This window comes from Nicotiana tabacum, chromosome 23 (assembly GCF_000715075.1).
Source record: "Nicotiana tabacum cultivar K326 chromosome 23, ASM71507v2, whole genome shotgun sequence".
Classification (NCBI taxonomy): Eukaryota; Viridiplantae; Streptophyta; class Magnoliopsida; order Solanales; family Solanaceae; genus Nicotiana; species Nicotiana tabacum.
In genome coordinates, this window is record NC_134102.1 from 45299070 (window position 1) to 45312580 (window position 13511).

The following is a 13511-nucleotide window of genomic DNA, read 5'->3' on the forward strand; positions in this document are numbered from 1 at the left end:
GAGTTGAATCCTTCTCCTTGCTCCAAGTGTGTTCTTACCTCCAAAGGTGTTGTGTAACCCTAAAGTAGTGTCTCCTCCTCCAAAAGTTTGTTTTAGGATGTATTTATATGGCCTAGGTAGGGTGGAGGGCCATCCAAGGCAATCCAAAATCGGATAGGAGAACTGGAGGGCGCGTCTGCCTTCGCGCAACGTGCAACCATAGACGCGGACTTAGCTTTTGCAATTTTTCAGTTCATGAAGCGATCCGTGCCTTCGCTTCGCTTCGCTTTTTTATGCCTTCATTTTTCTCCTTATATAGCATCCATTTTTGTGCCACGCACGAGATTGGACGAGCTCCCAATTCTTTCCATCTCTTCCTTTTTGTGTCAAATTATCATATTTTGATCATTTATCATCCAAACTCGCTCCTACACATAAGAAACACATAATGAGCATATTTCATTTCAAAAATCACATAAACTCTCGCAACTCATACAAGAATTAATATGCAAATATATACTTAAATATACACTTTTTATTATTTATCATGTACATGTAACATACATATTAATTTTGTTTTTGCTAACGAATGTTATTAGTTTCGAACCCAGTTAATTTTGTATTTTTCTCTTAAAATATGAATGACCCAACCCAACTTACCCAATATCTATATACATATATTAAAATAATACTAAAAGTGAATCTTTTTCGTACAAAAATCTTAGTCCGGAATGCATGAGAGTTTAACCAAAAAGAATAAGAAATAAAAGGTATAATTAGAGAGCATTTGAAACAAAAATGACATCAATTTGAATGAAAATATTGAAAAGAAAATAAAAGATAGAAATATCGTGTTTTGAAGGATTCACTTTTAGTATTAGTTTAACTTATATATGGATTTTGGGTCGGCTGAGTCTAACCGGGTTGAGTCATTTCTATTTTAATATGGTTATTATTTATTATACTAAAAATAAAAGATAAAAAAAGTGAAATAAGAAAATACTACCGAAAAATTATATTTTCCGATCAGTATGATTTTTGTGTGAGTTAGTAAAAATTTCATGATTTTTGTGTGAGAAAATAAAGTTATATAACTTTCATGAAAAAAGAAATCATATTTATATGACTATTTGTGAAAGGAACTTTTTCGTACATATATGAGATTTTAAACTTATTTACCGATTTTTCTAGGTTTTCCTATTTACGAAAAGCAACTAATATTTTTTACAAAATATAAATAAATCTGGTCAAAATCTACAATATATGTACAATTTATCTACAACTTAAATATAAATTTTTTGTACAGAATTCGATGAAAAATTATAATTTACGTACAATTTATATACAACTTATATACAATTCGGTTAGTTGTATATATTTTATATGTCGTTTCTACACCTGAAATACAAAATATATTGCAACTTGTTTAAGTCTTCTTCTTTGAGTTTCAAAATGAAATTCTAACCAAAACAACTCGAGTCATCACTCAATTCTCTCAAAATTGAGATATAAACTCTAAATAATATTTTTAATTATTTGTAACAACACCCAATCCAAACAAATATCAATTTCACAAATTTCGAGTTTCGAAACTTTTTTATGGTTATCAATGATGTTTTTAATGGATTAAAATGGTTCCCAATTCAATCTACTCTGCTTTTCATTAATACTATTTAGTTTATTGATTTCAATAAACTAAAAAAAATTTACTTTGAGATATTAAGCTAGCATCCTGAATTAAACCAACAAATCATTAGAGTACAAGAAACTGAGCGTTACAATTTGAAAACATAAAGTGGATTGAACTGAATTAATTGCAATGTTCTAACTTCTCTATTTATATAGTACAATTAATTTAAATATTTAGTATTTGGATAAAAAAAGGTTTGATCTTTGTTTTGCTTTGAATAGTTGCTTTGATTTAAGTTGGAATAATAAGAGTATGGTGTTTTAATGGTATGAGAAGTTTGCAGTCCCCAAGGAAGAAGGCGAGGGCGGAGATACCTTTCTAATAGTACTTTATAAAATTTTGTATATAAATAGTAAATTGTATATGCTAATATAATTGAGTGATAATCTCTCTAAGAGGGATAAATAAATTTATAATGTGGTATTAATAAGTAAAAATCTCATTGTGAAATTTACCCCTACAACTAGTTACTTATTATCTTTTGTAGGTTTCAAAGACATCCTTTGGTGTAGGAGTTTGTATGTGATTGACTTTCAAATGACATGATAGTGTAAATGTTTTCTATAGTGTCGGCAAAATAGAAAGTCTATGTGTCTTGAGCAAACTTTTCGAATGAACCCTCAAAAAATCTGAATTGCTTAAAAGAACGTCACATTAGCAACACATTACTAAGGTATTGAATTGTTTAAGTAGTTTTGAAATTTTTACGCTAATGGAGGATAAGTTTGTTACATGCCATATACCATCGCATATCCTCTTATCCCCAAAGGATCATCTTGTACTAAATTTCTTAAAGTCAATTTTTGAATTGTATAGGTATTAACGCGTTCATGTGATTATATTCTCATATCATAGCCTGAGGATATATAACAAATGTATCATAAAAGGAAGTTTCGTGGGATTCGATAAATACGCACTAAATTGGATACTTTTCTACGTATGTTTCCCAACAAAAAAAATGGTAAAGGAAGAAGAAGAAGAAAGAATTATCTTATCAATGCAAATATCTCTTTCATTTAGTTAATATATCAAATCTTTACATCCGAAAAAAGAAACAGCTGATATATCACTGCACGCTCTTTTAGGATTTGATAGGTTTCCACTTCTTCAAGAAAACAAACTCAACGTAACAAATAAGTAGATCTTTTGGCTTTGAAAGAAACAGACCTCCCTTGGCCATTTCTCCTTATAAGAAAACCAAGAGTCACATCTACACTCACATTAACTTAGCAAAAAACTCAAAAACCGAAAATGGCATCTTCAGAAACATCAAAACCTTCATTTCCCATTAAAACAGTAATAGTTTTAGTTCAAGAAAATCGCTCATTTGATCACATGTTAGGTTGGATGAATACCCTAAACCCAGAAATCACTGGCCCAACAATAGGAAAAGAATCCAACCCAATATCCACCTCGAACCAAAATTCCAGTCTCGTTTACTTCGGAAACAATTCCCTTTACGTAGACCAAGATCCAGGCCATTCAATCCAAGACATTTATGAACAAATATTTGGGGTCCCATGGAGTCAAGACTTGGCTAACAAGAAACTTGAACCCGCCATGAAAGGATTTGCTCAAAATGCAGAGAGAAATCAAAAGGGTATGGCGGAAACTGTTATGAACGGGTTTAAACCTGCTGCTGTGCCTGTTTACAAAGAGCTTGTGACGGAGTTCGCCGTTTGTGATCGGTGGTTCGCGTCCGTTCCGGCATCAACCCAACCCAACAGGTTGTTAGAGACGAATTTAGAATTTGAATTTATGAGTTTAACTTATATACACTAATATTTTAAAAAATACTTACTACTATTAACCTTATTTTCAAGGTTAATAATTTCTCCTTTTATGGATGGTTTCATGTTAGGCGATGACGTTTGAAAATAATGGTTTTTATGTTCTGAAATCTTTGAAAATATGAATTCGTAACTAAATATTCCGTACTAATTTTCAAATATATATACCTCTGATTTATGATTTAAAAAATATGATTGAAATTAGAAGTGGCACCTAACACTGTCTATGTACGTACGTCCGCATTTTGGCGAATAGGTTGTTTGTGCATTCGGCGACGTCACATGGGCTTACCAGTAATGATACAAAGCTGTTGATTCATGGATTACCTCAGAAGACTATATTTGATTCAATGGATGAGGCTGGCTATTCTTTTGGTATTTACTATCAATACCCTCCGTCCACTCTTTTTTACAGGTACGAAATTTGTTCTTTGTTACATTTTTCGACATAATATTATCATTTTCTTGGCGGGTTTAAATGTCCCACAACTACGTACCACCTGTTACTCAACCATCTTATCAACAACCACCAAAGGATGTGGTGCATTGAACGGGGCTGCTCTTCCCTTAACTAGAGATTTCGAGTTCGAGTCTTGGATATAAAAAAATTCTTGGTGGAGACCGTTTTCCCCCGAATGAGACCCTACACGATGCAAATCCGGATATAGTGTCGGACTGGCTCCAATACGGATACGATGGAAAACCCAAAAAAAAAACACAATCTCATCAACATATTATTTCTTTAATCGTTAATCATCAATTACTAACATTGACCAAGTCGATTTTGCTTAAGTTTGATAAGCAAAATTCCTACAAAAAGGTACGCAATTAATAAAAGATTTCTACCCATAGAAAAAAGGGACGAATGATCCTACCATTAAATATCTTTCCTACTTTCTATATCAACATCAATTTAGCATCAAAAATAAGTAAACTATAGTTTTAATGGTTTACTCCCTCCGCTTCAATTCATGTGACATAGCGTGACTTGATATGGAGTTTAAAAATATAATAAATATTGTTGAGACTTATTATCTTAAATATATCATAGTATGTGTGGTTATAAAACTTTTAAATTTATAACATTAAATATGTCATTATATTTGTGTGGTTGTAAAATATTCTCATTAAACGTAAAATAAGAAATGTACAATTATTTATTTTCTAATATAAAAAAGTGTCATTCCTTTTGTAACGGACTAATAAGAAAATAATATCAGATAAACCTAAAAAATTAGAGTATTAGATCCATCTATAGATGCAGTTTTTTTATTAGTTTTAATTTTGAGAAAGATATTGATTGTAATGGAGGAATTTTAAGATTGATTAGATCTGTACTTGGAATTACAAAAAAGTTACATTTTCTTTTATTTTTGCAAGTATTTTGAATCATTCTCTTGGTTATAACAAATAAAAGAATCTTCTAACTCCTAGTTTAAATTGGATAAACAGTTGTCGAGAAAAAATGGAAATGCACCAATACTAGAATTTTAGATTGACAATTTTAAAAGAGATTGAAGCTGCCGTCACGAATGGAGAACTTCATGGAAGCCCATGATCTCATTAATATCCAACAGATATTGTCTAACGGATATTTTGTTACGTTACTCTCGACCCTCAACAGCATATTCTCAAAATGTGGGGATACGTCCAACTGGTCCTTTTGCTGTTACGCCCCTCCTTTCTTTAAAAAATAACGGTTAAGGGTCATATTTGTCCATATACTCTTTAAAAAGTGTTATATTTGTCATTTATTATACTTTTTTGATATATTTATTCTTATCGTTATACTTTAGGATCATTTTTGCCCCTGTTCTCTTCAAAATGGGTTATATTTTGCTTTTCGTTATACTTTTTTGACATATTTATTCTTACAATTATACGTTTAGATTATATTTGCCGCTCATCCGTTAGATCGTCATGTCCCACCTTTGTTTTCCTATATGGCGCATATGTGGATTTCTTTTTCTTCCAATTTAAATATGGTCACCTATTTAAGATAATTTAACCCGCTCATCCAATTTAAATAAGACTTCATTAACTCCATTATTGTACAACTTCTCGTAATTTACTTTGGTTGATGCAATAATTGTGAGTTCTATTAGATTAGTGATTTTGAGTTTAAAGTTATTGTTTGCCAATATATTGTCGCTGCTACATCGCTATTGTATTTCGTACTATCTTCGAAAATGCCGTATCAGGAAATTACTTTTCGTGGATCAATCATGGTCAATTGACCCAGTTTAGAATTTACAGAGTTGTATCTCTACAAACACTTCAAAACATCATTGAGTGATTCATGTCTCCTAACTCCTAAGTATTAAAGGGAAATAAATTAACATAGACAAAGGTGAAATAATTAAATAAATCAATTAGAGATAACACTATAGTTTCATTCACTCACTGTCCAAAATTTTCTCGCTCTCCGAAAAATATGGAGCTGACCCGAAGAAGAGAGATGGACGAGTGGGTGCGGGTGTGGGGGGGGGGATTGGAAATTATGATTTCCATTTATTTTAGTTAGTGTGTCTTATTTAAATTGGGTGGGCGGGTTAAATTATCTTAAATATGTGACCATATTTAAATTGAAAGAAAAAGAAATTCACATAGGCACCATGTAGGAAAACGAAGGTGGGACATGGCAATCTAAAGGATGAGGGACAAATATGATCCTAAAGTATAATTGTAAGGATAAATATGTCAAAAATGTATAACGAAGGACAAATGTAACCCTTTTTGAAGAGTACAGGGGTAAATAAGATCCTAAAGTATAACGATATTTAAATTGGAAGAAAAAGAAACTCACATAGGCGCCATGTAGGAAAACAAAGGTGGGACATGGCAATCTAAAGGATGAGGGACAAATATGATCCTAAAGTATAATTGTAAGGATAAATATGTCAAAAATGTATAACGAAGGACAAATGTAACCCTTTTTGAAGAGTACAGGGGTAAATAAGATCCTAAAGTATAACGATAAGGATAAATATATCAAAAAAGTATAACGAAGGACAAATATAACCCCCTTTAAAGAGTATATGGGCAAATATGACCCTTTTCCGAAAAAATAATAATACTAGTACTACCTTTTTTCGACCGTCTTGCATTAAGAAAATATACAGGTCACTTAAAATATAATTAATGGCCATAAATTTTTTTGATAAGTAATTGATATTCATGGCTATATAAATTATATAACATATTTACATTGTAGTGTGCGTAACTCCAGTCCTCATTTTATGTTAAGTAATTGATAGTCATAGCTGAGGTAACATGCTCTCACGTTTTAATTTTCATTATAGTGTAAAAAACATATTTACATTGGCAATATATAACTTCAGTCCTATTAATATCCGGAAATTTCATATTTGAAGAACGTTGACATAATTCCACTCCTTGATTATCTGTTCCTTTGTCTTTTTTTTTTTTTTTTTTTTAAACATCATCTGAATATTGTTTAACAGAAACATTAGGTGAGTATTAATTATATAGTTGGTTTAGTTTTATGGTTATAATACTAATGGTGTGTTTGGTATGAAAAAAAATATATTTTATGGATAATATTTTTAATTATTTTATGTTTGGTTGACTTAAATGTTTTGGAAAATATTTTCCTCGTAAATTTATTTTCGGGCGAAAATCATTTTGATCCCCCAAGTTTACCTTAAAAATCAAACTCTTCCTTCAACATTAAACAATGAATATTCTACTCCTCCTATCATATGCATTGTCTATTTTATGCTTGACATTTTCAATTGCTCCTCTATGCATATAAATTTTTTGTTATATTTAAATTGGTAGAATTCTTAGCTAAATATCTTATTATGAATTAAAGCTCAATAAAATTTAACTAGAATAGTACTTTTATGAATTTATAACAAATTCATTGTTATTCTTTTTTATTGTTACTTTAATATATGTTTAAGTTTTACTTTCCCTTTTATTATTTATCTTATATATACATATATGTATATATTTATGAATTTTTATTTTTTTTAACAAAATATATTTTAAATTATAATTTAAAGAACATCCAAGGTATAAATATGTAATATTTTAGGAATTTATTATAAAATTTATCTCTATTTTTAATTATTATTTCTAGATATTATTGCACAACATTTTATTTGATTGATATTAAAAAGATCTTTTACTCAAATATTTTAATTCTGCCAATTTATTTTATTATTCAATTTCAATTAATTATATATGATTGATTATCATTTTTTATTTTTTTAAAAAATAATTTTCACTTTAGGTAAATTCATAACTTTGATTAATAAAATATCGTGATATTAACAAGGTAAAAATAAATATCGACCAAGGCTGATAAAATTGAGGATAAAATAGGCATTTTAAAAATACATAGTTTCAAGGAGCAGAATGCCTATTGTTTAATCTTGGAGGAGGAGTTTGTTTTTAAGATGAAGTTGGGGGATCAAAATAATTTTCATCCATTCATTTTCTTTCAATTGGCGAAAAATGACTTCCCTACTAAAAGGAGGGAAAATATTTTTGAGAACTCTTTTTCAACCTCCCTATCATATTATCCACACCACCTTCCACCTCAACCCTCCACCACTCCCACCGCCACTCGCTACCCCTAACCCTACCCCCGGCCACCGCTACCCCTACCCCCGCCACCGCCACTCAGAGGCGGATCCAGAATTTTAGGTTTATGGGTTCCTACAAAAATCTCGAGTTAATATACAATACTAATTGGATGAACGAACTTTTCAAGCTAAATATTCTTATACATTTAATGAATCTTTTAATACAAATACATGCTCTAGACAAAAGCTACTGGTTCACGGGAACCCGTAGCAATTGAACTGAATCCGCCCCTGCCGCCACCCCACCACCACCTTCCCCCACCCCTACCCTCGACACCATTATCATGGCTCCTAGATCCCGACTACCAACCTCCTCCGCCCTTATCCATTTCGTCTCCCATAGTGTTTGCCTAAATTATGTATTTTAATTTTCAAAAAAATAAAAATCCTGCTACCTAACCAAACACCAAAAAATAAGTTTAAAAAAATGATTTATTTTTCAAGAAAATATTTTCATGAAAATCATTTTCCTTCCTACCGAACACACCCTAAATTTCAGCTCTAAATGCCGTTAGACGTTAGCTAATTATATTTTGTTTCACACGTAGTTGAATTGATTCACACTATAATCTACGTTTTTTCACAATTTGTACTAAAAGTATGTACTATTTTCTCAAGTGCTTTAATGTTGAGATGGAAATATTTGCTTATTCAGGAATCTTAGGAAACTGAAATACATAAAGAATTTTCATCCGTTCGATCTAAGCTTCAAAAATCACTGCAAGGAGGGAAAGCTACCAAATTATGTAGTAATTGAACCAAGATTTTATGACTTAAAAGTGTTGCCAGGGAATGATGATCACCCATCGCACGATGTATTTGAAGGGCAAAAATTCGTGAAAGAAGTGTACGAGGCGTTGAGATCAAGCCCTCAATGGAATGAAATGCTTTTCATAATAATATACGATGAACATGGTGGTTTCTTTGACCATGTGCCAACTCCGGTCACCGGAGTTCCCAGCCCCGACGGTATTGTGGGTACCACTGCGCCTTATAACTTTCAGTTTGATCGCCTCGGTGTTAGGGTTCCGGCGATCATGATTTCTCCATGGATTGAAAGAGGAACAGGTAATTCAAGCCTTACTTGACTACTGTTTGGCCAATTTTTTTGAAAATTAGAAGTGCTCATTTCAGGATCTTTGCTTGTTTTGTGGTATAAGGTTCTGCTGCTATCGACACCTACCCAATTAACTAAAAGTATAATCGATCCGAAGCTTCTGCAATTGTGGAATTCCAATATTTGTGAAAATATAAGTGTTTTCTAGTGGTAGCCGGACTTGCTTTTCTGCAATGGCAAAGAAGCTGGAAAAGAGTCACGTAATTTCTTTGGAATCAGAAGTTGATGCCCCATTTTTTCCTACCAAATATTTATATTTACCAAACTATTCTCATTGTGAGGATAAACCCTAAACTCTTGCATATCCATAAGTTCATAACACATTTATGGACAAAGTCCCATAAACATGCTGTCTCTATTTTGTTACATTTTAATTATATGAAATTGAAATACTTCAATTAAGCTTTTCATAATATATTTCAAATCATCTAAGGCTTCATTTTGTCACTTAACTCATGGAAAAAAAGTTCTTGAAAAATATATATGACTTCCATCATATCAAAATCCTGTGCTTTATTTTCAAAAGAAAAGTTTAATTAGCAAATTATTTTTATTTTATGAACGTGTAAAAGTCATGAACTATTTCGAAAAGAGTGGATATTGCGTAACAGAATGTGGTCTTCATTTTGTTGAAATTCTTATTAATGCATATATGGTTGTTATATGAATGCAGTGTTGCATAAGCCATCAGGACCATATGCTACTTCTGAATTTGAGCATTCTTCAATTCCTGCAACTGTTAAGAAGATTTTTAATTTGGATGAGTTCCTAACTAAACGTGATGCATGGGCTGGTACCTTTGAGACTGTCATAACCAGATCAACCCCAAGAACAGACTGCCCTGGTAATTGTTTTTTCGCTTTAGCTATTATCTCGTGAAGCTAGTTATTCTTCTTTCTCCAAAAATATTTAGTTTATAAACAATAACAATATATACTTTTCTTTAATGTAGTATCCTTACAACTTCTTTTAATTTCTAATTTTTGTGGATCTCTATTTAGTGAAATCAACTCCGAGTCCGATCCTTATCTTTTTGTGAATAACAGCATGCAATTGCATTCATCTAACGAGTCGCTAGTTATGGATATTTGATTACGAGTTGGTATATTTGAACTAACCTGGGTATCGTTATTATTAACAACACTTTATTTTCCAAAGCTCGAGCCAATTCCTGACCAGAGAATACAACATTTCAATAATAATATATCTGTTGACATAATTATTGTACTTAATAATATTGCTGCCAATCGTAAGCTTAAGATGCACTCCTAAATATAAAATAGTAAAACCATAGGCGTTACATACATGCTCCAGTACTACTTTATTAGAGCAAACAATCAATGATGTTAATATCTAGGAGTTCTTGGACACATGGGAAATGGTTAGTGGACAGTGGGTTTCGAATACCAGATGGTCTTTTTTGTCCCATTAATTAACATGCTATACTACTTGAATATCATTGCAGAAACTTTACCAGAACCAGTAAGAATGAGAGAGGCAGAAGCACAAGAAGAGGCAAAGTTAACAGAGTTTCAAGCAGAAATGGTACAAATGTCAGCAGTATTATGTGGAGATTATATGAACAAGTCTTATCCCAACAAGCTTGTGGAGGGAATGACTGTTGCTAAGGCAGCTGATTATGTTCATAATGCATTCAAGAAATTCTTGGATGAAGGTGAAAAAGCCATACAAAGTGGTGCACATGAGTCTACTATCTTAATACCAAGAGATCAATTACTAGCTGAGAGAGCTCCAAGAAAATCCAAATCCTTTGCTTCCAAATTCTTTTCTTGTATAGTTTGTGATCATTGATGATGCCATTTTAGTTTCACATTACTCTCAAATTAATTTCTTCGACAACTGGCACGACTTCATTTTCAAAGTAATTGTAAAGGAATAAGTTGGCTCTAATTAGCCAGAGTTTGGAACTAGATTTTATTTTGCTTATCAGATTGCATAATATAAATGTTTGCTATTGTCTTATATGTTACTACATATTTTCTGGCACTCTGATAATGTCAACATAATTACTCCCACTGTTCCATATTAAAGTATGACACACTCTGCCTTTTTAGTTTGTCTCAAAAAAGAATGATGCGTTTTTGCTTTTTGGAAACTATCTAATTTTAGCAACTCTTTCTTTTTAATTAATCCCCTTTGTGGTGGCGGGAGGGGGAGGCTTTGGCATAGACTCTTAACATGTAAATAAAAAACCAAAAGGTGATGACACGAAGGAGTTGACAGTAGCAAACCTGTTGTTGTATGTGAAAGAAAGAAAAGTAGAAAAAACAAAAGAAAGAAAAGTCAAAAAGAGATGAACTTATGATGTAAGCACTTACATCGACACTCTTATGATGTATGCGCTTACATCGGCATTCATATGATGTAATCGCTTATATCAGTATTCCTATGATGTAAGCGCTTACGTCGGCAGGGCATTCAAATGCCTATAAAAGGGGTATGCATTTTCATTTGTATATTATCCCTCAACTTCTTCTTTCTCTCTTCAATTAATAAAGAGCTATTCTTTGTGTGGACGTGGAGTAGGCAAAAATTGCCGAACCACGTAAATCTTCTCTTGTCTTGTCTTGTGCAATTTATTACTTTTTTCTTTCAAATATTTTTTTTTCCTTCTATCAGCCTGACACATTTTCCAACAACTCGTATTAGAGCATCGACAATGTAATTCTGGTAGAAAAGTACGGTATTGGTGCATGTACTATTCACAAGAATAGTGCGACACTATTGATCATCGTTACTATTCGCAAGCACTATTAACATAAAAAGAATTTTGTGAATAATGGCATCGGAAGAAGGGAAGGTTAAGATTGACAAGTTCAATGACAAAGATTTTGGATTCTCGAAAATACAAATAGAAGATTATTTGTACCAGAAAAAATTACACTTACCTCTGACCGAGGTAAAACCAGAGAATATGGCCAAAGCGGATTGGGATCTATTAGATCGTCAAGCTCTTGGTGTGATTCGTTTGACGCTAACACGAAATGTGGCGTTTAACATCATTAATGAGAGGACCACTGCAGGCCTGATAAAGGCGTTATCAAATATATACGAGAAGCCATCTGTTTCAAATAAAGTCTATTTGATGCGTCGATTTTTCAACTTAAAGATGATAGAAGGTGGATCTGTTACGAAACATATCAATGAGTTTAATGTAGTATTAACTCAATTGAGTTCTGTCAATATAGTATTTGATGACGAAGTCAGGTAGATGATTCTACTATTATCTCTACCGGAGAGTTGGTCTGCAACAATAACTGCAGTTAGTAGTTCATCGGGAAGTACCAAACTCAAATTGGATAATATTAGAGACTCGGTTCTAAGCGAAGATATTCGCCGGAGAAAATCAAGTAATTCTCAAGGATCTGCTTTGAATACCGAAATTAGGGGGAGAAGCAGTCAAAGAAGACAAAATCATGGTCGTGGCAGATCAAAGTCAAGGAGAAGAGGGCAATCCAAAAATCGCAAAGACATTACGTGTTGGAATTTCAATAAAAAGGGTCACTACAGTAGTCAGTGTAGAGAGCCAAATAAGAAGAAGAACGATTAATAAAAGGATGATGTGATGACCAAAAGGTCATCTTATATTTTAGAACTCGAATCGGCGCTCTTAAGCCTTAAAAAATCTCATTTTTACCCTCCTCGATTTGCATGCGTAGTCCGTACAGGTTTTCGGAAAGCTTTTATGTTAAAAACTAATGAAAATAAGAATTTTTGCCTTAAAAATTAATTTTAGTTGACTTCGGTCAATATTTTTGATAAACGGGCTTGGATACGTGCTTTGATGGTCCCGATGGGTCCGTATCGTATTATGGGACCTGGGCGTATGCCCGGAATCGAATTTGGAGGTCCCTAGCTTGAGTTATGAATTTTTGATGAGAATTAAAACTTTGGAAATTATTTATTTTAAAGAATTGATTGATATTTGACATTGTTAGTATCGGGTCCGTATTTTGGTCCCGGAGCCTAGTACAGGTTCATTACAATATTTAAGACATGTCTGTGAAATTTGGTGAGAAAGAAATTTGAATTGGTGCTAAATTTAGAGTTTTAGGTGTTATTTTGGAGATTTGATCGCGCGAACAAATTCGTATGATATTTTTAGACTTGTGTGCATGTTTGTTTTGGAGCCCCGAGGGCTCGGGTGAGTTTCGGATAGGCCACGGGATGTTTTGGACTTTGGAAATCTGGTTTTTCTGCAGAATCTATGTTCTGGCATGTCCTTCTTCGCATTTGCGAAGGTACTCTCGCGAACGCGAAGAGTAATCCGGTGAGGCTGAGAATCCTTCATCGTGAACGCG

The 13511-nt window shown here is 32.6% G+C and overlaps 1 protein-coding gene across 1 annotated transcript; it reads left to right on the forward strand.

Moving 5' to 3' along the window:
* Positions 1-2794: 2794 nt before the first annotated feature.
* On the forward strand, positions 2795-11170 carry LOC107770634 (non-specific phospholipase C4-like). The gene is made up of 5 exons (XM_016589957.2): positions 2795-3396; positions 3716-3874; positions 8728-9140; positions 9863-10033; positions 10655-11170. The coding sequence occupies exons 1-5, from the start codon at positions 2921-2923 to the stop codon at positions 10999-11001; spliced, it is 1566 nt and encodes a 521-aa protein (XP_016445443.1). The 5' UTR covers positions 2795-2920; the 3' UTR covers positions 11002-11170.
* The last annotated feature ends 2341 nt before the right edge of the window (positions 11171-13511 follow it).

Bases quoted from the DNA above. Each gene is read 5' to 3' on its own strand.
- LOC107770634 (XM_016589957.2), top strand. From the start codon at position 2,921: ATGGCATCTTCAGAAACATCAAAACCTTCATTTCCCATTAAAACAGTA. The intron at 3,397-3,715 runs GTTGTTAGAGAC...TTTGGCGAATAG, and splicing joins GCATCAACCCAACCCAACAG to GTTGTTTGTGCATTCGGCGA. The intron at 10,034-10,654 runs GTAATTGTTTTT...ATATCATTGCAG, and splicing joins CCCAAGAACAGACTGCCCTG to AAACTTTACCAGAACCAGTA.